Source organism: Melopsittacus undulatus, chromosome Z, assembly GCF_012275295.1.
Source record: "Melopsittacus undulatus isolate bMelUnd1 chromosome Z, bMelUnd1.mat.Z, whole genome shotgun sequence".
NCBI classification, from domain to species: Eukaryota; Metazoa; Chordata; class Aves; order Psittaciformes; family Psittaculidae; genus Melopsittacus; species Melopsittacus undulatus.
The window spans coordinates 100,749,044-100,776,789 of NC_047557.1; the positions used below are offsets into that span (position 1 = coordinate 100,749,044).

The following is a 27,746-nucleotide window of genomic DNA, read 5'->3' on the forward strand; positions in this document are numbered from 1 at the left end:
CTGTGGCCTATATGACTCAAAAGAAAATAGCTAGGGCGTATGTGTTTAACTTGGCATTAGTAGCCCTTCAGTTTCACAGTGATGGTGTTTCACTGATTTCCCTGTCTCTCATTCATAAAAACCTTTATCATTTGTTGATTATTTCCAATTAATGCCTGCACGGCTTGTTCTGTTGTATCAACTCTCTGTGTAGTTCCCTTTTCCCCTTACATCCCAGATGGCAGAGGAGAGCTGCCAACAAGATTCAGTATTTTGGATGCCAATTTGCAGATGCTGCATCTGAATGAGGTTCTTCAATCTTATTTTTCTTGTTCTGCCACTACAGTAATACTGGGTTTGGTGCTCCAGCAAAAACGTTCAGCCAGGTGGTGCTAAACTGCCAATGAAGCAGACTCATTCTCTTCTTCAATAAATACCTTAGGGTTTGTGATCTTTTCCACTCTATAGTGAATTTTGGTTATAATACTCTTGGTAATTATTTGCATTAATTTGGTTCAGCTTTAACACAAAACTTGTTTTACAGCAATGCACACACTAAAGTGTATGAACTGTGCATTTCAAATTCACACAGTTTGATTGCTTTGTGCTATTTGTGCTTTTAAAATCAAATTACTTTTCCTAAGACTTGTCCTTGTTTTCATCTCATCATGAGCTAAGGGTGTTTCAAACTGACAACTTGGACAGAGACGCTTTCTCCTGCGTCATCTTGTGGTGGAATTGTGTAGTTACAGCATAACATGTGAATTCACAGCTATGTGCCATGGCCTGCCTTGGCTTGATCTGGAATTTTATGCTGTTTGCAGCACTGTGCACTGGCTTCTTATAAGGTGGAGTGTTAATCTGTGCATATAGCTGCACTATGGAGGTATAAGTCTCATTTTGCAGCAGTTATCAGGCTTACATTGAATAATAAGTTGTCTCTTCAGTAAACTTAACACATTGATCTATTAGGATAACTCCTACCTGCTTTCTGCCAAACTGTTGTTTCCAACATTTAAAAATTCCTCTTAGGGAAACGAAATAGAAGATTTTAAGAAGATTTGCAGTAAGTCAGGAGCCACTCCATGTTCCTAGCTCCCAGAACAGAAATGTAATGCTTGTTAGAGTCTTATTCTGCTTTCTGTCTGCTTATTAAACACATGAGAAGTGATATGTGTGGAAATATTCTAACATCCTTTTTTGGAAATGTGATTTTTTGAAGGTTTGCTGATGTTTCTGAAAACTGCAAAATGCTGAATTCAGAAATTAGTGCTGTGTACTGGTTTTGGTATTTTGCATAAGTACATCTTCATGAAGGCTGAATTGTTCTCAGTTCTTCTGTTCATGTTGTTTGCCCTGATCTGCTGTTATGATACTTCATTATATACTAGCTAATTGCAGTGGAGATAAGGAAGAAAGTAGAGGATATGTGGAGCTGTGTAATTAATGATTTGTACGAATGGTTGAAATACAGGGGAACAATAGGTTAACTTCTGGATCTCCAAGTATGCTGGAAGTAAGAAGTTTAATCTGCAGCAAAAACTAACAGGAGAACTTCCTTTGAAAGAAGTAATTCTGAATTTGTGAGAATTAAACTGGTTTGAGGGAAACAGCAGTAGGCCATAAATAATACGGAGTAACATGTAACTTGAATCTCAGTAAATCATCACAGGAAAACCAGAATAAAATAAGTACAGTTTTATATAGGATTTTGGTCCTATATCCTCTGCCTTTTGACTGCACAAGCCTTGTGTTTCCTGTGTGGTCCATGATGCTTTATGCTATGAGGTTTTGAAATCTTCCATGCTATTCCCATGATAGTAGCATTCCTGACTGCTGTTGATAGCTGCTGTGGGCTTGTCCTTAGCCTGGCCACAGACTTTAATAGGTGTTTAGTATCTGTATGACACTTTCTTTCTGTCAGATTTGGTCATAAGAGTGTGAAGTGTTATTTAGGATTGGAGATGTTAAATCTTAGTTTCCTGGGGAGGCAGAGAAAGGGGTGGGAATGAGTTTTAGGAAGAGTTTTCTCAGTGTTTAGTGGCTGCTGCTTAAAACCACAGAGTTGTCAGGATTACCTGCAGAGACACAGTGATAATAAAGTCTCTAAAAACGTCTTTCTTGTGAGAAAAGAGTTATGCTGAGCTATATGGACTTTGAAAAGAGCCAAGAACCAGTAGCAAAATAATGTAATAAATCAGTAATGGGAGTATGTATATTGTCCCAGTGTTCTAGGCTTTGTCCGGCTTTGTGCAGCATTAACACAGCCCTGATTTTCCATCCAGGAAGTGATTGACTCTCTTCCTCTGTCTGCAACATTTCCTGGCAGTATGGCTATTAAACCCCTCTTAATTTCTTTTCTTTATGAGGTACCATGCTGGTCAAAAATTCCAGTAGCTGCTGAAAGCTTCTTGGATAGGAGAGCAATGCCTGGTGGCTTGCCTGTATGGCAGCTTCAGATGATGTTTGAAATCTAGCATGTGCCCAGGTCTTGAGACTTGGAAATTGATGAATGCACACTGTGAAAGTCTGACTCAAATCTTTTATCCATGTTTTGAAGAAAATAACTTAATCTGAAAGATTTCAGCCTAGAAACAGTGTTATTTTTGTCAGTGTCTTTCCATTATTCATTCTTTTGAGCGGGTAAGCTCAAGTATAAATTGTTAAGGTTGATTGCTTCTGATAACATAGGAATTTGGTTTGGTTTCACAGAACTGTTCATCATTTGTATTTATGGGCATTTTCTGGAAGTACCACATTGTGCAGTTCTGCTCTGTTATTTGCACATTTTTCCTGGGTAAATAGATGTAATTGAGAGCAATTTTTAAAATGTAGTAATTTTGAAAAGGAATTAAATTTAAAATTGGTGTTCTCTTCATATTTAATAATAAAAGTATTTCTGTGAAATATGGAAATTCATAGGTAAATGGAGCTTTTCTTTTGTTCAGCTATTTCCCTTGAGCCTTTGGTATGGTAAAGCTGAAATACAGACCACATACATCTGGTTCCTTACCATATGCATTTGTGGCTAACCGATTAAGGATATTGGTCACTATGTGTAGAGATAGAATTGCACATATTTTTTCTTTAATGGGAATTGGAGAGTTAAATGGAATTGCAGAGTTTAATGCACTCGCATACTGCACAAAGTCCTAATATGGTATCTTTGAACAAGGCTGATTAGTGGGCTGGACCAGAGCTGCTTATGCTGGAATGCTGGGAAGAGGGACTTTGGGCAAGGGCCTGTAGGGACAGGCCAAGGGGAATGGCTTGAACCTGCCCAAGAGAGGGGAGACTGAGCTGAGCTCTTAGGCAGAAGCTGTTCCCTGTGAGGGTGCTGAGGCGCTGGCACAGGGTGCCCAGAGAAGCTGTGGCTGCCCCATCCCTGGCAGTGCTCAAGGCCAGGTTGGACACAGGGGCTTGGAGCAGCTGCTCCAGTGGAAGGGGTCCCTGCCCATAGCAGGGGTTGGAGCTCGATGAGCTTTAAGGTCCATTCCAACACAAACTATTCCATGATTCTTGAAGTAGAGGTGCTTTAGATAGGCTTGTCTGCAGTTAATTGTGGTGTTGGTAGGTTCAATCAGCTAGGTTTTAGAAAACAGCATGTGTCTTTTTTACCTTAAGGTAGGAAACAATTGTTTTTTTACATGCAGAAGAGAATGCTTGATGCAGTTGTGAAACAGATGGGATGCATGAGCATTCTTGTATCCTTTAGGATGTATTTCGCTAATAAAACTGTTAAGTTTAATTAAACCAGTGTAATAGGGTTTGAAGAACAGGATTTGTCCATCTACTTTGCAGCGTGCTACTTGGGAAGCCTTTTGGCTGCAGATCTCTCAGGTTCCAGATTTGTGTTTCTGGTGTATGATTTTTTCTTTGCTTACAAGTGTCTTTGTAGGCAAAAAATTGAAAACTGAGATGGTTTTAAATAAAAAAAAATAGGAGTTGGAGTGAAAAAATTGGAAATAGGATAACTTTTCATCTAAATTTAGGAAAACTGTTGTTGCTCCTCTATAAAGTCTATAGGGGAAAAAATCAAACAAATCTAAAGAAATATAATCAAGTTATTGGTATAAAAACCAAAATAGCTAGAATTCTGTTCCTCTCCGTCCCCTGCCCTGTGAGTTACAAACCCCTTGACCAACCCAATTACATGTTATCAGGTATTGAATAGCTTTTTCATTTTTGTAGCTTTTTTTATCAGAAGGTGTTTTATAGATTATAATAAACTATCCTACTATGTTAATCCAGGCTGTTAGAGTAGTAATTGTTCAGTACTTATCACTAAATAGTGGCTGTGGAGCTGCTGGTGTATATCGTTAACCTCCTTCCTATATTTTCTTCAGTTGATACTATAACTCATTAATTGATACAAACAACTATCCAAGTTTTATCTATAGGTATTTTTCTTTCCTTTTTATTAATACATTAATAGATAAATTAGCATTATAAACCTTGGGTATTCTTTCTGTCTTTAACTGAAACTGAGATGTCTGAAGACCCTCAATTTACAGGAAGATGTATTTTTTGAGTAGACAGTTTAAAACAATGCATGTATTGAGGAATACAGTATCCTGAAAGATGTATGGTACATGGTTTATTTTCAAGTTGCAGGTACATTACTCTGCCTGCTGTGAGCCTGAGCTCATGCATTGAACTTTAGGCCTGAAAAAATATTTCCCTGGAAGCAGATCCAGTCCCCAGGACAACCCAGCAGGCAACTTAGCAAGATGTCAGTGATTTGGGGTGTTAATCAGAATGTATTATAAAGGTTTTGTTTGGAGCAGCTTTGGAGTTCATCAGGTTTTGAGACATTCTTTCTCCTTTCTATAAGCAAGCCAGGTTTATTTATCCTTCAGTACATCTTGTGGGTGAGCATCTTTCTGGGGCCTCATGCAGCAATGCCTTAGTGCAGACCTTCAAGCCTGGGAGTGGCTAACAAAACCACAGATGAATTTTCATCATTGTTTTGGACTGGACCCTGGGGCATCAATAAACTCATAACCTTTCCAGTCACTTTCTGTCATCAGTCTATGGTGCAGTGTGCAAACATTTATTTTAAATTGCCAGTCCAAGTGTCATGTCTGTAGTTTCTGTTTAACAAATCTGTTCTGTTTAATGGGTTTGTTTTCATGAAGAATTGAGGATGATTGTGCTGTCCTGGTGTGAATAGCTCTTTCATGCAAGTCCAGTCTGTTTATGTCTGGGTATGGAGCGGGCTGAAGGAAAATGGCACAATTGTCTGTGATCTGCTTTCACTGTGTTCATTTTGAGCACACTCACAATGAGGGAACAAAGTCAATATTAACAAAAGTTAAAGAATATAATTAAAACTTTGTGACTTTAGAAGTTTTTGCCCCTTTTTATGAATTTAATTTTTTTGCACAGAATCCAAAGTTTCTTAAAGAGCACAAATATAAGCAAAAATTTGATACGTGGATAAAAGGTTACTGGTAAAGTGGAAGTTTAGCTAAGGGAAGGAGAATTTGAGCTGCCATTCATAATTGCATTGACTGGCCAAGAGTGCTGTCAATTTCAGTGCCTTTTCTGGCTTCTGTTTTTATAGAATTAGAGAATGGTTTGGATTGGAAAGGACCTTAAGTTTGAACTCCTGCAATGGGAAGGGACACCTTCCACTAGACCATATAGCCCAAGGCTCTGACCAAGCTGGCTTTGAACACTGCCAGGGATGGAGCTTTTACCACTTCCTTGAGTAGCCTGTTCTAGTGCCTCACCACCCTCACAGTAAGGAACTTCTTCCTTATATCCAATCTAAACTTCCCCAGTTTAAGTTTGAACCCATTCCACCTTGTCCTATCACTACAGTCCCTAATGAATAGTCCCTCCCCAGCATCCCTATAGGCCCCCTTCAGATACTGGAAGGCTGCTCTGAGGTCTCCATGCAGCCTTCTCTTCTCCAGGCTGAACAGCCCCAACTGCTCACCCTGTCTTCATACAGGAGGTGCTCCAGTCCCCTGATCATCCTCGTGGCCTCCTCTGGACTTGTTCTAACAGTTCCATGTCCTTTTTATGTTGAGGACACCAGAACTGCACACAATGCTCCAAGTGAGGTCTCACCAGAGCAGAGCAGAGGGGCAGGATCACCTCCTTCGACCTGCTGCTCACGCTCCTTTTGATGCAGCCCAGGATACAGTTGCTTTCTGGGCTGTGAGCACACACTGAAGCTGGCTCATGTTCATTTTGTCATCGACCAACACCCCCAAGTCCTTCTCTGCAGGGCTGCTCTGAATCTCTTCTCTGCCCAACCTGTAGCTGTGCCTGGGATTGCTCCAACCCAGGTGTAGGACTTTGCACTTGTCATGGTTAAACTTCATGAGGTTGGCATCAGCCCACCACACAAGCATGTCAAGGTCCCTCTGGATGGCATTCCTTCCCTCCAGCCTATCAACTGAACCACACAGCTTGGTGTCATCAGCAAACTTCCTGAGGGTGCAATCAAACCTGCTTCTGTTTTCAGTTCTTCTGTCTGCTGCTGGGTTTTTGCTTGTTTCCTTTTTCTTAAGTTCAGTGCAAAGCAGCTGATAAAGGGATGTGTTTCATATGCATTTGTTTATGAAAACATACACACTTGCACACTCTCAAGTTGAGTGTGTGCAGTATGCTTTATATGGCTTTCTTAAAGGAAGTTAGCTACTATGACCTTATAGTACCAGGTAGTGATGAGCAGTATTTTAGTCTGGAAAAATTGTGTGGCTTGAATTAAGTAAGTAGATAGGTGAAAAACCCAAATACCTTCTTGATGTATAGTAGACATGTTTATCTGAAAATTATGGTTCTGTCTTGCATTCAAAAATACAGTTTATGAAACTGCACTAATCAAATAAAGGAACCATTTGTCAGCTGCTCTTTCATTATCCTGCATAGAGATAGTTTCTTTGGCTGTGGTGCAAAAAAAACCCAACACCCCAATCTTGACATCTTTGATTCCCCAAAAACATGAAAATGCTTTCCAAAGTCCCTTAATTTGTCAGAAGAACTTGTCAGCCTCAACATCTTGAGACCGATTCTGGTCCTGCATAACAGTAAGACTACCAGTATACATCTTTTTGTTTTACCTGTATTGAAACACATGTTTTGTGGAGAAGTACCTGCTGCAGATTAAATGGATGTCTGTGATTCATTATAATTAGGATCACTACAACTTGATACTGAAATTAGTTTAAGAACTCTCATGACTGATCTTATTGGGTTCTTTTTTTGCTGTATACCATGCAAGATCCACAGCAGCAGTTCTGTAAACGGTGGTAATTCTTGCTTTGGACTTTTATGGATTTTTTTGGTAGAGACTTAAATCTATTGAAATGAAGCTTGCCCTGTTGGTTTTCTGTATGGAGTTTTTGTTGCAGATCATCAGCAAGTGAAGGTTTTTTTGTTACAAACCATCAGTTTGTGAGATTTTATGCTTACTCCCTTCACTACTGGGAGTTAAAATTCACACAGGACTAAGGAGAAACGGCATCTTGGATTTAAGTAATTTGTACAGCAGTGTTCTCATTGGAATTTCACATTCCATTATTGTTGCACTAAGATATTGAGGAGCCAAGTGTTTAGTAATTTGTTGTTGATAAATTCAGAAACAATGTATAATGTCCAGATAGCATTTAGGTTGAGAGTGCAAGGTCAGTTATGGAATTAAAAAGACAATGTAGTACTAATACTTCATCTGTGTTTTGGAGAGTTCAATAATTCATGCATGTATGGGATGGAACTCTGCAAACCTTTTCAGACTGACCAAGATTTGAACTGTGTTGATTCATTCTTCCAAGCTCAGTTTTCTTAGGTTAATGGTTTCTGATGAAATGTTGTTTATAATATTCTAGTGATTCAAATGAGAGCCTAGCAAGTAGCAGCTGATAACTTACGTCTGAGACATAAATGCATAATACGTGGCTTGGATCTTTTTAATTGTGGTGCTGTTTAAAATGTGCCTGCGAGGCTTAACACTCAAAGTCTTTTGGAGAGACACAGCTTTGAATTCTTATATATAATGCTAGCTAAGATATTCAGCAGTATGCACTGAAAAGAAAGTCTTAGGTAATAAACTCTCTTCTTCAGAGGATTTGGTTTTGTAATGTGTCACAAGGCCGATTTTTTTTCCCCGTTTGCCAGGTAATTGGACAGTAAATTTTCCCATCTGCTACTCTTAACCCATGGCAAGTGTGAAATCCTTTAACTTAGGAGGCTTAAAGCGTCGGAAGTAACTTGTGCTTGCTCTGAACCACACGTGGGTAAACAGTTTATTCCTACTTAGCTAATACACAGGGACTTTGTTCTGTGTCTCAGGCTTCAGTGAATCCTTTTATTCTCATTCTGTAAAGAAAAAAACCTATGTGAAAGCCACAGCACAAAAGCAGAAGGGCAGTTGTATGAAGTCCCTTGTGGCGCAGTGTATTGCTATTCACTATAGTGAGCTAGGAAACAAGAGAACTGAATGTGCACAGAATTTGCCCCTTGTGCCAAGACATTTTAGAAATCCACATCCTTTATTTGTAAGGGTATCTGAGAATGAAAAGGAGGCATACATGGGGATCAAAAAGGCTTTCCGTTTTATATGTTAGGGGTGGCATTTACTATTGTAATTAGTGTCTGAGAACATTTAAACCCAATTATAGTAGTATTAAAATGCGGGTTAACCTGCTCCCTTGCCAAAACCTATAAGGGTCATATTAGATGAATTCTGGGGAAAACAGAACATTGGCTCTTTTTCTGTGGTTCTGTGAGCATAGCCAGCTATTGCATTCAAAAAATAAATGTAAAGGGTATATGACCGGAGATTTGATTCAGGATAAGTGCCTTCATATGGCTTATGCTTTTCCTTTTGCCTAAATAACAATGGAAAAGAATTATTATGTTTAATGGAAGTGGACAGTTTTTACCTCATGAATGTTGTAAAATGTCTGAAAATTGTTAGTAGGATTATATTTTAGTGAAAGCCTAAAAATCTTACTATATTTGTATCAGTGCACTGGATTGTGGAAGCATGTTACATACTCTGTATTTCAAGAAGTAATTTATCGAGCATATAATAAACAGAAGGGGGCAGAAAAGCCTTATATATTCATTTGGATTCCAGTTTTGAGAATTTAAATCTTCTAATGTTATAGTCTCTGGAGATTATTTGGAGCTTGAAAATGCAGCAGAAAGAGCACTCCCTGGAAACTTTTCCTGTCGTTTAATTCTGAATACAACGAAATTCTGAGTAAAACGAATGAATGAAGAGGAGAGCAGCTAATGAGTTTGTAATTAAAGGGGGGAAGATTTCATTTTCCTCTGGAAAGGACAGAACTTTAAGTTGCATTTCAAAGTAATTTGCATACCAGTTTACACCAGACTGAAGTACCAGTATTTTTAACAGTTGTGAAATCAACTGGTCTTGCTACTCATTGAAAATAGTACGTAGTAGTATAGTTTTAAAAGCAATAATCTACAGTGGTTTTGGAGAGTCCTAGTCTTACTTTAAGCAAGGTGGGAAGGAGCTATAGATGAATATACAGCTTCAAAAGAATGAAACAGCCCAACATCTAGCAAGGTCTCGGCAAGGTTGGTGAGATGGCAGAGAGCCAGTCTTCCATCTGCTTTATTTGGCAAGAGATGCTATTTAACTGATACATTTCCAAACGTAAAAAACACACTGTTTGGAATCTGAATGTCTTTCCAAACAGAATTTTTCCTTTTCGTGGAACTGTACTTTTTTGCATATCTTTAGCTTTGTTCCATATTGAAGGGTGGAGTATGAGACAGGAAATCTGCTCCTAATAACTTTTAAAATTGTATTCTTTGTGAAAAGTCAAGAGCGGTATTTCTTCAATATCCCTTCAGGGTATATGGAAATTAAAGATTCAGTACCAGCTCTCAGAGTAGCAGCATCCTTCGCCTGTCTATAAAAATGTGTATGTGGTGGCAAGAGTGGTTGGGTAACTGTGAAAAGCAAGAGAACAGAGGTAGATGATGGAAGTTATTTACAAATCTGCTCTATGAGAATTGTGTGTTTGAGTTCTGCCTGCAGAGCCCTAATGTCTTTCTTTACAGTTTGCTGTTATTTGGTGACCATCAAGGCTTCAGTCAACTCATGTCTTGAGAGCCAGTCTATAACACTGCTTCCTTCATCCCCAAACATCTACTGCTACATAAGTGAGGCTTATGCTGACTTACATTGTAAGAAAATTTGGAAAATAAATCTAGAAGTAACTAATTGTATAATAGAGGGTTCAAAGTCTTCACTTTTTTTCATACAGTGTTTTTTAAACATAGCAATTCCTATTTTAGTACTAAGGCTGCGGTAGATCACTCATAGTAACTGTGTTCAAGATCAGTGAAGCCTGCATATCCCTTACAGATCAGCCTTTTGCATTTCATGTTTAATTCAGTCTCCAGTATGCTGCATTACTACTACTACTACTAGGAAGTTAAGGCTCAAAGAAGGGTAACAACTGTTAATTTGTTCTGTACTGTCTGAAAAAAAATCTTTGCTGTTGTATTACCTGTATCTATTTAATCTTACATTTATCTTTAAAAATGCTTATATTTAGAATCAGAGAATAGTTAAGGTTGGAAAGGACCTCACGATCATCAGGTTCCATCTGCCCTGCCATGGGCAGGGACACCTCACACTAAACCATGTCACCCAAGGCTCTGTCCAACCTGGCCTTGAATACAGCCAGGGATGGAGCATTCAAAGCTTCCCTGGGCAACCCATTCCAGTACCTCACCACCCTCACAATAATGAACTTCTTACATCCAATTTAAACTTCCCCTGTTTAAGTTTTAACCCATTACCCCTTGTCCTGTCACTACAGTCCCTAGTGAAGAGTCCCTCTCCAGCATCCTTGTAGCCCTCTTCAGATACTGGAAGGCTGCTATGAGGTCTCCACACAGCTTCTTTTCTCCAGGCTGAACAGCCCCAACTTTCTCAGCCTGTCTTCCTTTTGATGCAACCCAGCACATGGTTCTGTGCTGTGAGGGCACACTGCAGCTCCGAGCTCCGAGTGCTGGCAACTGACTGGGAGTGCTGGGATGGAATGATGCCCTCCTCCTCCAATACATCTAGTTTAAAGCTTCCTTGACCAGCCTGAGAAGCCTCCTACAAAAACCATTCTTTCCCTTCATTTTCAGACCAGCTCCACCAGCCTCCAGTAGACCTGGCCTCCCAGATTGAGTCCCATGGTCTAAATACCCAACCCCTTACTGTGGAACCACTGTTCTAACCATTTATTAACCTGGCCAATCCTTGTAGCCTTTTTAAGGTCCTCCCCTTTATTCTGGAGAATTGATGAAATGACAGTTTGAGCTCCAGAGCCCCTGACCACCTCTCCCAGGGCTCTGGAGTCCTTCCTTATGTACCCTGGGCTACTGCTATCTATATCACTAGCACCCACATGGATGACTAGAAGTGGGTAATAGTCAGTGGGCCTTACTAGACCAAACAGCCTTTCTGAAACGTCCCTCATCTGAGCCTCTGGTGGACTGCACACCTCCCTTGAGACTGGGTCAGGCCAACAGATGGGTGCCTCTGCACCTTTCAAAGTAGAGTACCTGTTTATAAGTCATGGTCTGTTCATTTCTTGTTCATAATCAAAGGCTAATAATCAATGACATTTGTTAGCAGTATGTTTCAGTTCTAGTTGTTGTTTCCATGTGGGCTGGATGTACTGGTTTTGATGTTGTTGTATATCTGCTGAGGCCAAAAGGTTCATTGTGCATTGATCTCTGATGTAGCTTCAGTTGAGTTTGAAGTAAAATAAAAAGAAATTATTGTGGGTTCTCTTTCCCTGCCCCCCCCCTTTGTTTTTTTCACCTTAAAAAATAAACCCAAACAGAGCAAACCTCCCACAAACTCCACCAGAAATGATATCCAGTTGCTTGCATACCTATATTGTAAGATCCCTAAAGGAACCCCCTTGTTCTAAGTGGTAGGTTCTTCTGGGCCCTCATAGCCTGACTGTTGGTTAGTTGTTGAACTAGTTGGAAATGGGTGTTCTCATTTGTGGATGACTACACTTGATTGTTTGTACAGGTTTGTTTAGCTTTTCTCAGAGCAGAATAATCCACAACAGAAGTTAACAGGTTTTAAAATTGGTTGATAAAATAGGTCTTAAAGCTAGTGATTCATGTCTTTGATTGTCAGCCAATTCAGAGGCGCTCTCTGGGTGAGGCTGTATACAACAAACTCCATATAAATGTATTTTGTGACTTGGAAAATGTCTGACTCTTACTTATTTGAGCTGAAAATTTGATGTTAAATGTTTTTAAGCTGTTAACAGTATGTTTTAATAAATGCTGCATTTGCTTTATCTTTATTATAAATTGATTACAGCTTTCTCAGTTTTCACATCCATGAATCTCTTTAGTGACGGCTGGTGTACTTTGGCTTGTCGTTTCACAGGATCTAAACATTAGTGCTGTCTTTATAACGTCTGCTCTTACGTGATGTTCCAGATGCAAAGAATCCAAAGATAATTTTTGATGGCTGAATTCTCACTGAAAATGATGGATAATACTGCTGCTTTTCTGGCAATTGACTGGGTGAATGCAGTTTAGGGATGTTAAAATTTTAACTGTTCAAGTGCCCATACAGGTCCCTACCTTACAGCAGGTGTTCCACTGGTCTGCATCTTGGTGAATCATCTGATTGTTGGCGAGTTTGCTCTGTCCTGGGTGGTGAGGAGCTGCATTCATTGTTTTTTGACATAAATCCAGTGTAATTTTGTGCATGCTTTGCCAGTTTGTGGTTTTGTTCATGCGTACCATAGTGTAAATTCATAAGTCAGTGTTCTCATTCCTGTTTGGATACGGAATCTTAACTGTGTGTGCAGAAGGCAAAGGAAGCAGGTGGTCATCAAGAGGAAGAAGCATTTAGCATTATCTCCCTAAATGGTCATGGAAAGAGAAAGAGTGTTTGGTGTTACAGATGAACATGAGTGTTAGTGAAAGATAAAAAAGAAAGTAAGGATAACGACTCACTTCTAAAATGGTATTTTTTTCTGTGTAATTTGAAAAACATGTAGATTTTCCTCATGGCAAGGCTAATTGAAATATTCCTCAAGACACCCCCCCCCCATTAACTATATACACTTAAGTCTTCATATTCCACCCCGCAGCAGTAAACTGGAAGATGTGAGAATTCAAGTTCTCTTTCCCAGACTTGCTTTCCTTAAGGCAGTGTTTGGCTGGAGAGCTTCAGAACGAGCAGTCTGCCAGTGCTAACTCCAGCTCCAGCCTTCCTGATCCCCTCTTTTTCTGTATCTCCTTCTGAGATGTACACTAGAGGATGGGACAATGTTATCCTCAGCAGTCGTGCCTCCACATAAGCAGCACTGGCTATGTGAGCGTTGGAGTGACCACAAGGTATTATATGGCCAGGAAACAGCAGTTTGTGTGGCTGTGGCTAGTTCAGAGTCTCAAAGCTGAGTTCTTAGTTACCTGCTTGCGAGATCATATGTTCAAAGGAGGGTCAGAAATGATCTAAATAGAGCACTTTGTGTTTGAAAACTTTGGTCTGATTTTCATCACAAGTCATTTTCATTGGTTTAGAGAAACATTTTTCATCTTATACCTTGTGGAAGATAGAAATGTCAGTTCCTTATTCTTTATTTTTCTCTTTCTAAATGAAAACCTCGTATGGGAAGAGGAGGAGATGATGGTCCTGGTATTGCCAAAAGCTCTTTTATGTCATTGGGTGCATTCTGTGTGATTGACAGGTTGTTGGCCATGAAAAACCAACAGCTAAGACTAATGATCGTATCTATGACTCACACATTTCCATACTGAAAACTATCTTTGGCAGCAATTTGCTTTTGCAAAATGCAGAATGTCCTTTTATATATAAAAAAAAAGAGAAAAGGCAGAGGCTAAATTTGTACACTTGAAAATCGTTATCTGATATGCTTATTTTGTCTAAAAATACTTTCACCTCTAAGTTAACAGAGTATTTGGTAAACTGCATTCAAAAATATTTCCCAGAATATAATATTATCTGTAAGTTGCATACATTTTGAATTTTTCACTGAGTTATGTCCAAGAATAGGAAAATTGCAGGATGAGTCTCTCCAAGTTCTAATGCTTATGGGGAAAGGAGCACGTGAACACAAATGGAAAGTCCTGAAGCCTGTGCAGCAACACAGGGTTTCTGAAGCACTCCCCCTGACCCTTCTTAATGTTTTCTTTCCATCTTCTCCATGAGTATAGTACTGGCAGCACTCATAGGAAGAATTGCTTCACTTGGGATCAGAGTGAATATCAGAAGCTTTCCTCTTTTGTAATTTGTTTTCTGTATTTTTGTACATACATAATGATTAAAGTAAATTCATCACCAATATGAGATATACAGACTGAAAAAAACCCCAGAATAATCTAGTATGAGGGTGAGCAAGGCTGAAATAATTTTTAATGATTTCCTCCAGATTTTTGTCAGGTTAGCCCAATATTTTGGCTTTCCATAGAATTTCTTATTTAATTTCATGTATATTAACATATATGTATAGTAACATGTATATCAACATAAAAAGGACATGGAACTGTTGGAACAAGTCCAGAGGAGGCCACGAGGATGATCAGGGGCTGGAGCAGCTCCCATATGGAGACAGGCTGAGAAGTTGGGGCTGTTCAGCCTGGAGAAGAGAAGGCTGCGTGGAGACCTCAGAGCAGCCTTCCAGTATCTTAAGGGGGCTACAGGGATGCTGGGGAGGGACTCTTCATTAGGGACTGCAGTGATAGGACAAGGGGTAATGGGTTAAAACTTAAACAGAGGAGGTTCAGGTTAGATATAAAGAAGAAGTTCTTTACTGTGAGGGTGGTGAGGCACTGGAATGGGTTGCCCAGGGAAGCTGTGAATGCTCCATCCCTGGTGGTGTTCAAGGCCAGGTTGAACAGAGCCTTGGGTGCCATGGTTTAGTGTGAGGTGTTCCTGCCCATGGCAGGGGGGTTGGAATTGGATGATCTTAAGGTCCTTTCCAACCCAAACTATTCTATGATTCTATGGTCACTGGATTTCTTGTTGTCTCTAAAATAAATAATCTAAAAACAGAGGATAGAACAGCTCACAAGAAATTTAACAGGAAGCATATTCCCATATCTGCAGGGAATCTTGTGGATATCCACTTCTCCTGTGTACAAGTTGGAGCCTAAGAAAATCTTGTGAAATTCTCCTTTTTCAAGCATAGTGGAACCTTTTTGTATTAGTCCCAATTGTTATTTTCTTCCAGATAAGTAACTGCTCAAGTTTCACAGCATCAGCTCTGAAAAATTTCTGCCTCGTGATGCCTCATTGTCAGAATTTGTCAGCAAATTCTGTTGCCATTCTTGTTCCATGTGTATCATGGACCAGAATTGTAGGTCCTTGGTTAACATTTATGGTGATTTGAATTGAAAGGTTACCTCATTCATGTCACGCTAATTGCTTTTGAAAGCATCATTCTTTAGGAGTTAAGCATAAAACATAAATAATTTATTCTTTATGAGTGAAAAAGAATAGAGTTTTACTGGAGTCTTTGTGTTAGTAGATACAGATACTCTTATACAGCACTAATGATTCCTGGTAATAAACAAGAAACTCCACTTATTTCAGTCTAAGACAAATCACAGAGAAAGGTTAATTGGTGGTTGTAGATTTGTTGAGTAGTGTTGAACATTCCCAATTATTCTAGCTGTCCTCTACCACTGTGCTTTCATGTGACTTTTGTTTTTCCTCCAAACTGCTTTATGGGTTCTTTGATTCCTTCCAACTTGAGAACAGTTCCTTTCCACATGTAAAACAATTGGTGGACAATTTGGTGGTAGCTGTGGCTTGTTGCAGAAGTTTTCTTTGTGTATGTGGTGTCTGGTTTTGCCTTTGTGCTGTATAACCAGGAAAACATGTGTCAGTAAAATGAAATGTTTAGTTAGTGTCTCCTCCCAGAACAACTGCAGGTGGATTTTTCTTGTCAATAATCCACTCTACTAACTGGGAAAAGTTAATTCTTGGAGAGGAGCCACTGTTTTTCTGGGTGTTTGTTTAAGGATAAATCATAAAAAATGTTTATGCATTAAAGTAAGCAAGCTTGAACATACACTGGTGCTTTGAAGAGGGGATGACTCTGTGCTGGTGGGCTATATAAAAGCATTTCCTTATTCTAAATTTGCTTAAATTAAATCCAGTTCACTCTCTAGATTGCCTTCCTTAAAAATGAATATTCCTAAAGAAAACCCCAGAGGGTAACTCCCACAACTTCTTCCTTATTTTATGCCAATTTTTAGTGCTAAGTCTCTCTTTTCCAAATATAAAGTTAATATGAGTAAAATCCTAAGGACTTTTATAAATGTAATTTTATTGCATTTATCTCTACAGCTGAAATTAATTATTCAGAGTGTTCATTAAAAATAAGCTTTGGTAAGTGACATTTTAAACAGGCATTCAGAAGTGATTTCAGGAAAGATGGTGATAAAGAACAGTGTCTAAAAGGAAGTGTAAAATTCTTGAACACTTTAAACCAGCCTGTGAAAACTTCAAATGTGGCTATGTGGACAATTTGGGATATGTAACAGGAACACATAATATTGATGCTAGACTGGGGGGACTGCCAGCATTACCACTGTGAAGTATTGCATCTGTCAAGTATTTGGTGTGGGGCATTTTTGTTTTGAAATGTTTGGTGCTGACATTGAGAAAAGAGACAGAAGTTGCCTTTTTTCTTTTCAATAAAGAAAGTGTAGGTTTTTTTCCCCTTGTTAATGGAGAAACTTCTGAAAAGGTGACTATGAAAGCATCATAAACCACTAGACTCTAGACAGCAGCTGAAAAAACCTAACAGAACCTCCCCATTTATTGCTTAATATGAACTGAAATTCACATACAGATGGAAAGCTATAGCACAGTCAGCACGCATCTATGATAAGACAAACATCTTCTAGAGCATCTCAAGGTTTGTAGTCCACCTGATCCTTGGCAGCCCATGAGGAATTCCATTTGTTGCTAGCACCAGATGCAGTTATTGTGAAAGGAAGGTAGCCCTTGGGCTTTTTGTATCCAAAAAACCTGTTGGCAAACAAGTTTTGACCTGTTGTCAACCACTTTATCTGTGCCAGAGTTGATTCGTTTATCCTTAGCTCTTAGGGCAGTTTCCTATCTTTTATTTAGGTCTTACCAATGGGTATTGTAGCACCTGAAGTCTTAAGTAGACACTGCAATGAGGCAGTCTCTTACAGCTGAAATAAACAGTTGCTGTCATCAGATTTGTGTGTTTCAACAATTAGTTAAGAGATACAGTTAGGAAAAATAAATATCCATCAGTCATATTTGAGATGTTGGACAGTAAAAGCAATAGTGGGCTATTTATTGTGGGAAGCAGAGAGAAAGAAGAAAATGTGTGATTTAGAGACAGAGAAGGCTTTCTTCTAAGTTCTCTCCTTAAGTTTATCATGAGTACAACGGAAACAGTCTTAAGTATCAAAACCATGTCTTAGAATACTGAGTAATGGTGTGGGAATAATGTTTATAATCTGTGAAAGTAAATCAAATTATAAGCTGCATGCCAGGACCAATTAGCTCTCGTATTTACTTTTGTATTATAATGTAGATCTAATGTGTTTTTTTCTGTACAACTTTTGTCTAGTAATTTTCTTTTACATTGTAAGTGCTTGTGAAGGCTTTCTGGTTTCTCACAAGCTAAAAGGTTTTCTGTTTTAAATATTTGGTTTTTTGCATATTAAATGCACACAAGAATTAGTCCAGTCTTGTCATTATTTGAAGCTGCAGTCTGTCCCTGTTCTCTTTTGATGCACTTAGTGTTTCTGTTGTCTCCCTGCCCTCCACAAGCCCCCAGCCCTTCAAGACAATGCATGCTTTTTAACTAAGCTCATCATCCCATTTCACAATAAACACTTTTATGTTGTTTTCCCTAAGAATTATCCTACTCAAATGGTGCATTACCATGTAAGATCTCTGAAAATGCCCACACTCAGACTTTTCAAAGCAAAAATCTGGTGGCTCTTTGGAGCAGTGATTTACAGACTTTTTCCTGTATATCTTGAGTTGATGAATTCCTTACTGCTTTGCCAGGAGTGGTAGACTTCTATATAATTCTGTTGAAGCTGTGTGTCCTCTGAAAAAGCTGAGTACTTGAAATGGTACAGATGTCAAATGCGATGGATTACCAGTGTTAGCATTTGATACAGAACTGCGATGCTGGGAGAAAGAGCAAGGCATAAAGGCAGTTTCTGCTTCCAAGTAGACTATTTAAACCATAAGACTGTTAATGTATTATTTATAAGATCTGCTCCTTTACATTCCATTTTCCTCTCTGATTTTTGTCTTGTAGTGTTGTCCCTCAGACAACAGTAATACTGAACAATGACCGGCAGAATTCAATTGTAGCCAAGATGGTTGGGCAGGAAGAGCCCCTGAGCAGAGCAGCGGATTCTCTGGAAAATATCCTTAGCAAGTTAGTAACGGTTACGGGAATCCTTCCCCTTCATTCCCTCCTTTGACAGATCAAGTCTCTGCAGCATCTTGAAGAGAAAACAAGGAATGTTCTAGGTGATAGTATAGGGGGTGACATGGAACTGGTACCTGAATGTTTTACCAGGCGGACAGTTCTGCCTATATATAAAGCAATGCTTCACTCTTAATGGGGTGAGAGTATCTTGGAGGATGTAGGATTAGTTCAATGTTAGTTGAAAGAAAGAGTGTCCACAGCTCCATGTGTTTTACATGGATGCATAATCACACAGGAACGTGCCAAGATCCTGTGTTTAACCAGCTGAAGAAGGAATATGCAGCCACCCAGGAAGACTTGTTAGAATTTATACTGTCTAAAGCAAATTTTAAATAAAGTGGAACTGGAGATTCTTGGTAGAAAATATTCTTAAATAATATTTTTGTTTTGTTTTGTTTGCACATTGGGTCTAGACTTTTCCATTGTTGCAAATTTAGAAAGTGTATCTAAAACTTTTTTTCTTCTGCAGTTTTCTTTCCGTTTTATTTTGCTGGATAGCAAAGAAAACCTAAACCAACAGAGATTAGTCTGTGTTTTGAATGCATATGTTAGTGTGTGCCTGTGCTGCTATAACTTTTTTGCATCCCAAGTGGATCCTACAGAGAAATTAAAGATGAGCATTTGGCATGGATGTATAAACAGTAGAGTAAGATTATAACTTGAGTTATGAACAGGAGTAGGGTTGTTTAAAGGAGTATACTTTTATAATATATATAGTCTTGTCAGTGTTTTCAATTCCCTCACAATGATGCTATTCCTAAAGAAGGAGATTGTGTTTTTCCCAGTTATCTACTTTTCTTTTCCATAGCGCTGTTCCTGGACGTAGGCAGAACACCATAGTGGTGAAAGTTCCTGGGCATGACGACAGTCACAATGAAGATGGAGAGAGTGGCTCTGAGGCCAGTGATTCAGTTTCCAACAGCGGACAAATAGGAAGCCAAAGTATTGGAAACAACGTCACCCTTATTACGCTGAACTCTGAAGGTACGCTCATCTAACTGTAAGGCTACTTGAGCAGAGTAAGTGTGGTGGTGGAATGAACGGGAAGCTTCAGAGGTCATATCACAGCTCCAACGTGGAATTGATAGGCAGCACAACAAGCATCAGATAGGAGGGAATCAATCTGAATGAGTCATTTGATTGTTTCATTTTTGCAGGCAGAAGAGCTAATTTAAATTACTTGTAAAAGGTAGTCCCCAGTGTAGCAGTGTAGCTTTATACTTTAAACCCTCTAAATTAACAGATGCAACCTGCAGGGTTTCCTGTCACCAAGCTGAAATATTGTGTCAGGAAAATAAATGCCTTCTCTGGGAAATAAAATCTACTGGTACCATTTCTTCCAGTTATTTACTATGGTAGTCCACTTGTGTAATTTTTATGAATGTAAAATAGTTGTTTTAGCAATAGTAAACATTTTTTATGAGGAAATCCATCTTAAAAACAGTGTTAGCAGGATAGTGTGTAGTGTCAGTTTTCTGCAAATTGTTTAGATCTCATAGAGACTAAAATCAAATATAGTGAAATATAAATTTTAGATTAGCCTTATATTCTGTATTTTATATGGTTTGGAGATTTCAAAATGAATGTTAGTTTGCTAAAGTTTAACCATGAACATGATGCATGGGACACTGACTTTCAGGTGAAAACAGGATGTGATAAGTTGTTTTATGATCAGTTTGAAAGTGTTGGTTATTTTTTTTTCTTATATAGATGTAATTTTGAAGCCTAGACTTTAAAAGTAATTAGGGGAATTACTAAATCAAAAACATATTTATTCAATATTCACTTACGTGTTATTCTGGATATGGTAGTTCATATTTACATTCATGTACCAGAGAGGAGTAGGTTACCCCAGGAAGTTATTGCAGGGAAATGTACGTAAGAGGTTACCTTTCTACTTAAGAGGTAAATCCAGCGTCTCTTTTTGATCTCTAACATTGAAATGGAAGGACTCTATTTTAGGAGTGATTAAGTTTCTTTTTCTTCTGCATAATCTCTGGCCTCTGGAAAAAGCATGATGGGTGTGAGCAGTTTAGGATAAAATTAGTGACAGGGATTAGTTCAAGATAGCCTGCAACAGAACACTTAAAAGTGCATGTAAAGATTTCAGAACTGACTAAAAATAATCAATGGGATACTTTAAAACTTCAATGCTTAAAAAACTGGGGAAGGCAGTCTACTCAAAGTCTCATGCACCAAAGATTGTTTCTGAAAACGTTGCTCTAGGGCATCCAAGCCTAGGATACTTTGACCTTTATGGATTCACATGCATCATACACATATAGTAAAGAGCTTTTAGGTTCTGTCTTGTTTGTATGTGGTGAGATAGAGTTACTTCTGAAGGGCATTTAATTTTGGATCAATGAGGTATTAAAGGAGACTGAGGCTGGGGACCTCCTCTCAAAAAATACAGATTGGATTGCAGATAGTGCTGATATTTTCATGTGAGAATACATATAAAACATGCTGGTTTTGAAACCTGCTAATATTTCATACAGCTTTGTCAGCTCTGCCAGGAACAAAGTTTCTAGTATGAGGAAGGTATTTGTTGTATAATGTCCTTTTTGGCTTGGTTATTTGACACAGATTTGCACAGACAAATGTGATGTTGGCCTTCTGTGCTGTTGTTGTATATGTAAATTTTGAGGAAACAGGTGATCCATTATTGTCTTCAGATCTGATTTCCATCAGACCTTTAGAACACTCATCCATTAAAAATCTCTGAGATTGATGAATGCTTTGAGAATCAGATTAGTAATCCCCCACGCCTACCTCTTCTTGCCCTCAAGAAGATGAGAGGACTGCTTGCACAGAAGGAATGCTAAGCAAACTAGCCTGCAATATGTTGCAGAAAGTAAATTATTAATAAAGGAAGTGATGAAGAATAGGTCTGTTGTGCAGGCTCGTTTTCTTCAGCATTAAAAGGCAAAAGTTACAGCACCCATCAGCTTGCTTTCATAGTCTGAAAGAATTCTGAGTGACTGAATTTCTCAAAGGAATCTTGATTGATTGTAAAATATGAGGGGCTGATAATAGCAGGCTTCAGCTCTTACTCACTGAAATTAAACAAGGGGCTTTCAGCATGACTCCTATCAGTCATCTTGTGTCTAGAAAGCAGAATTGGACTGTGTTTATAGTTGGGCGTGAGCTGACTTTGGATATGGCATTGACGGGGGGTATATTCAGAATTTAGTTAATAGATTTATATAAAGGTATTGCTTTCTCTCTGCTGGCTGATTTCGAAGAGTATTTAATCACATCTGGTATTTAAAAAAAATAAATTAGTGTTACTGCCTTTCTATTGGTTAAAAATAATTATATGGAAGCATGGAGCCCATTTCCCACTTCCAGTAATAATCTAGAATTATTATGGGGTCTTCTGCTGACTGGCCACTGTAAGCATTTTATTCAGTCTTCAGTTGCATATTACTCTCTTTTTATGCACAGTAAGTACGTGTTCTCTCTTTTCTTTGAGGAACAGTTACTTGATTCTTTTGCTTTTCAGAAAACTGAAAATGCCCATCCATTTCACAAATGCAGTTAATGGTCTGCAAAGTGTTCATAGTATTACGATACTTAATCTCTAATTTTTGTGAAATTTTGTGCCTCTCCCCCTAACTTTCACTTCAGAATAATGATAGCAGAAATATCCACACCTGGTATATTCACTGGACTACAGTTCTAAAAGTATGTTCATGAAGTAATTGCACAATTAAAGATAGAACCCAGCAAGAATAGAATTAATCAGTACTGAATTACCAGTGTGAAATCAAATTAGGCTAGAAGGCTGACTAGTGACTTACCATTTTTATTAATGTCATATTTTTGGTGTAGAAAATGCCAAGTGTATCCTTATTTGGCCAACTAAGAAATATTAGGGTTTTTAATTTAATTTGTAATTTTGCCCTATAGATATTATTAGTCTGCTATTGTTTTGAAAGCATATGTTAGTGTATGCCTGTTCTGCTCTAGCTTTTTTGCATCCCAAGTGGATCTTACAGAGAAATGAGAGACAAGCAGTTGGCATGGATGTATAAATAGTAGTGTAAGATTATAACAGTGTGCTTTACATTTAAAATTACTTTTCTGCGTATGGGAGGATGATTTAATACTAAGATCAAAGCTGAAAACTCTGTTTTACCAGACTTCTCTTTAATAAGAGAAGTTTCTTCCTCCAGAAACACGGAAAGAATTGAATACCACTGATCCTCTCAGGATTTAAATGGGGAAGGGACATCAAGTTAAAATTGATTCACTTTGAATCTTTGGTTTCTGGAATTCTGGATTTGAGCCTTAATTTAAATCCTAAGTAAAAAAATACAAACTTCTCTTATTGTACTGAAACAAGGTACTGAATGAAGAAGCCCAAGTGAGACCCACTACTGTATTCATGTTTGCATGAAGTGAAAAAACAGAAAGGTCTTACACCAGCAAACACAGAATCTACCAAACAAATCTATGTCCAAGCTGCTTTAGTCTGGTGATTTAAACTGTTCAAGCAGTGCTAAAATGTTAATTGTAAGCCTTGTGTTACAGTGATGTGGTTTAAACCAATCCTCACAGCTTGCGTGGTTTAAAACTCAGTCTCCCGCAGCATCACGCACACAATCATCCCCCCCTCCCAGAGGGATGGGGAGGAGAACTGAAAGAATGCAACTACCACAGGTTGAGATAAGAACAGTCCAGTAACTCAGGTGTAACACATCACTACTGCTACCACTGATAAAAACAATGATAGAGGAAATAAACAAGGAGAGAGAATACGATACCACCCACTGAAACGAGCCCAACCTGGAAGAGAGCTAACTCCAGCCCCTTCCAGCCAACTCCTAATTACCTCCCCGAGCATGACATGCTGTGGTATGGAATACCTCCTTGGCCAGCTTGGGTTGGGTGACCTATCTCTGCTTCATTCTGGTTTCCCCTCCTTCCCTGGCAGAGCATGAGGCTCTGAAAAGGCCTTGGACAGACCAAACATTTGAGCAGTAACTCAAAACATACTTGCTATCAGCAACCATTCCCAGCCCGAAAGTCAAAACACAGCACTGCACCAGCCACCAAGAAGGAGAAAAAATGACTGCTACTGCTGAACCCAGGACATACAGTTATACAAACACAAAACCTGTAAGATCTAATTGACTTGAGCATCTCCCATCTCTTTTTTTCTTTTTTGATGTAGGAAAAAATCCCTTTCTAGTATTTTCAATACAATATATTAATGATGTTAAAATGGTCCTCACTTTAACCAAGAGCCATTGTTTCAAACCAGAGATCTCTTTGTTGTATAATCATCTTTGTTATAATCTTAGCTAAGAAGTTCTGATTTGGAAGAGCTTTTGGAGAGCACCTATGACAGTTGTGAAACTCCTCACTCACAGTGCATGGAACTAAATAAACCTGGTTAAACTTTCTGTTTTCTCTTTCTCTCTGTCTTTTGAAACATCACAGCTTAGGTGTCTCCTGTGTTGTAGCAGGAATGCAGTGAAGCAGGTTACATCCGGAAGCTTGGTTTTGTCTTCATGTAAACTTCTTTCTAATGTGTAGCTTTTCGGAATTGGGAGTACCCAGCTGTACCCATATTTTAGTATTCTTTTGTGTAGTTGTTTTGCCCTGAATGTCTGTGTTAAGAGAAATGTTTTCTGGAGGAAGGAAACCACCAAACATGAGTTACAGCATGACCTGTCAAACTTTCAAACAAAGCATTTTACTGAGCAAGAATCTAAGAGTTTGGTTAGTGTCTGCTTTTCTGAAAGGTTTTGGTAGATGAGAACAACATAAATATAATAGAAAGTAATGTTTTTCTTGTGTTCTCCTGAGGCACTCTATGCTTTTTCTGTAGATTAAATGAATGCTATGTCTGTATAATGAAACCCATGTTTAAAAGGAGAGGGAACTTGTTTGTTGTTCACCCTATCCTCTCCAGTGGGGATTACACATCTTTCTCATTTGATGGAATAAGAAAGAAACATTTATCACTGAGAGGTGCTTATAGTAAATGTCAACATTTGGTAGATGTTGGCTTTTTTAGTTTCAGAAGTCCAGGTAATTTTGACATGAATGTGTTCTTATCGTAAGTTTTGGAGTACAGCATATTCTAAGTTTAAACCAACTTGTGCTTTTTCCTCATCTTGAACTTTCTAAGTAGGCTTAAAATTGATGAACAACTGATTTAATGAAGAACACTTTAAAACCATCATTATTTAGGCTTGGTGTCTATGTACACATTATTTTTGTAATGAACTGTTGCACATCTTCAGGAACTGTTACAAAACCTGTGTTTGTCCACTTATTTTGCCCATTTGAAGGATTTAATTGCTTGGTGTGTTAAATGGTTTATAATGCAATGGCTTTTATTCCTCTGTTCAGCTGTGATTGGGACAGGGTTGATACTTGTCTTAGGTGTATTGAGGCTGGGAAGAACTGAGACTTAAATGTCATGAGCACCCTCCAGCTTTGTACAGTTCACTGTTCTGTGCAAGCAGATGGCACAGGAAGAGATGTAATTAATTTCAGTCATGTGGTTTTGGATTGTGATAGCTGTAAAACTTTATATACTAAACACTTTGAAATTTAATTTAGTTTTTTAATAGCTGCATGGGAGTTTGTGCTAAGTGGCACAGTGGCACATTTCTGTTTCCGTCTTCACTTGTCAGATATTGTTCTTCTTACAATTTCAGGGTCGGTAATAGAAGGAAAAGCTTAGACTGTTAAGTTATTTTGAGGAAACCATTTTCCTGTGCTTTCCAGAACTTTTGTACATTTGTAAAGGTCTGTAGCCTCTGAACTGGGGTTCACTAATCTAAAATGTTTACAGCTGATATTTAGTGACTTTATCGCACGGAACTTAGTTTGTAAATCTATTCTTTAGGCCTTCATGTCTCTGGTGCTCGTTAGTTATGTGGTATATTAGTTATGTTCAGGACAACTTTCATCCAAACATTATTGAGTTCTTTTGGGTTTTGCCTTCCACTGCAAAAAATAATACTGTGAAGAACATTAGATCCACACTAGTTTTGAATGACAGAAGTTTTAAAGCTATGATATTAAGTACCTATATTGTTTTCTGACTTTAATGAATTCTTCCGTAGTGGTATGTGGCTGTAATCCTGTCAAGGGTTGGTTTTCAATTGACTAAGCTATATCTTGGCAGCTGTACACACTTCCATGCTGACCACAAATCTGTTAGAAAATATTCTGACATTCTCAAATGTATTTGTCTAAACTTTTTAACTGAAGAGTTTTAGCATTAGATGAAGGAAAGCAAGTTGCAGTAACTATGAAGAGCTAAGTTTCAGTAAGAAGGGTGTACATATTTTCAAATGATGGATGCTTAAAAGGAACCTTTTACGTTCTTAACAGATAACATCTGAGATGAAAACAACACTCTTCTGTCCAGGCTCCAGTTACCTCCCCTCTTATTTACTGTTATTTGACGTTATATTTAGAAAGCTATTAGAAGTATGATTTTCCAAACTCGTCATTTTAACCCCATAATCTCCCACTTGCATTACTTATCTCTGTGGCACTCTCATTATGAAGGAATACGTGTCCTATGCCATATGGGGTTGCTCTGACTTCCTCAGCCATAGGTGAGGGATTGCCTTGCTTGTAATGTTTTCCCCAGGATCTTTATGCTGTTTTCTGCTTACTTGGGAGGATAACTGTCTGTCATACTTGCTCCTAAAATTGTATTTTCTCATTGTGTTTGTATAAAATTAAAGCCATAGTTAGGGTACCTTTCTTCTAAGACACTTTCTTTTAGATACTGTTCTTAGTGATGCCTTCCATTTCAATGTGTGTTGACATCTGCCTCTAATCTGCCTGTTGTCTCTTGCCTTGTGTTGTAAAATTGCTGGGTAAGGATCTTTTTCTGTACTTAGTACCTTCAGCAACCCTTGGTTCTGATGTAAGAGTGGTTACACTCCTGGGTTTATAGGAAATGGTCAAAAAGTGTGGCTGTTACTTATTTGTGTTTTCTCATTTGGTTAAACTGCTTGGAATTCATGTAGAAAAGATCGTGCTTCAGTCATAAAGAACTCTTTCTTGCCAAGTCTGGAGCTTGCAGTAAATAATAGTTCCAGAATTTTGCATTGTTAAGTACTGTTTTACTAAGAAATGCATAAAACTAGGAGAAAGCAAAGAATAGATAATACCCAAAAGTAATTAATAATCATTTTGATAGATTAGTTTTGCTGTGATCAGGCAGTTTCGTGCATCCTCTGAGGTGTTGACTTTCATTTTGAAAAAACTTTGCAAGAACTTTGCTCTTCAAAATTTCACATTAGAATATGGGTAAAACCAGAATTTAGTTTTTTTAGTGCAGCTTATATACAGGATAAATACTAACTTAAGCAGCTGCTTCAGTTTAGCTTGACAAAGCTCAAATGTTGAATACTTTGAATACAGTTCAACTAATGAATAAGCCATCAAAGGCACTGTGATCATTCTGTTCTTGCACACTTCTGTAGGAGATCTGATGGAAGCATTATTTTGCTTAATATTAGGTATTTCTTTCAAGAGACAAGGGGCTTCAAGATGTAAGGAATATTATAAAAATACCGTTCTTACACATATTCAGTATATGGTAGCATTTAAAGTATTTAATCTGTGACTTATTGTACAAACAAGAGGAGCATCTGTTCCTAAAACATTAATGCACATTGTGTTATCCTTTTAAAGTTTCACAATAGAGTTACTGTCCTATTTTCAATATAGAAGAAAAAAAAAAGCCAGACCTCTCATCTTTGTGGTCTAAGAATGTCCCATTCAGCATTACTGTGTTGCTTTAAAAGCAGATATTTTTAAAAATGTCTATGCCAAAGCCAAGACTTTGAAATTATGAAGAAAGAAACACACTGTCCTTAGTACAAGTACATCCCAAGTATGTGAAATGCTCTTGAATACAGCTCCATGAAAGCTGTTTTTAAGTGATACAAATAAAATGGCAAGATCCTCTGACTTGGAATTGGTTCAGTGAACTTTGCACTTGATACACGATGTTGGAACCAATTAAGATAGTTTTGTATCATATCTGCTTTCCCTGCATTCCTTTTACTTCATTTTAAGACTAAAAACATAGAACTCGAAATGTAAATATGTATTTTTTGAGAAGATAAGGTAATAACGATCTACATAGTGTGTTAATTAAAGGATGAATGATATTTTTCCAAAGAAGATTGTTTAGTCACATATTGTCTCTTCAACTTTGCATCTGAAACAGTCATTTTACAATAATAGTATTAAATTGTGCTCAGGATTTGCTTTCCAAATGTGAATCCA

At 38.2% G+C, this 27,746-nt stretch overlaps 1 protein-coding gene across 2 annotated transcripts in view; it reads left to right on the forward strand.

The window, feature by feature from the left end:
• The window catches only part of BANP (BTG3 associated nuclear protein), a 152,803-nt gene that overhangs the window by 20,348 nt on the left and 104,709 nt on the right, over nt 1-27,746 (forward strand). For both annotated transcript variants that reach the window (XM_034073136.1, XM_034073137.1), the window contains exons 5-6: nt 18,291-18,413; nt 19,276-19,451. In XM_034073136.1, the coding sequence (XP_033929027.1) occupies nt 18,291-18,413; nt 19,276-19,451 (299 nt within the window). The remainder of the gene's footprint in view (nt 1-18,290; nt 18,414-19,275; nt 19,452-27,746) is intronic.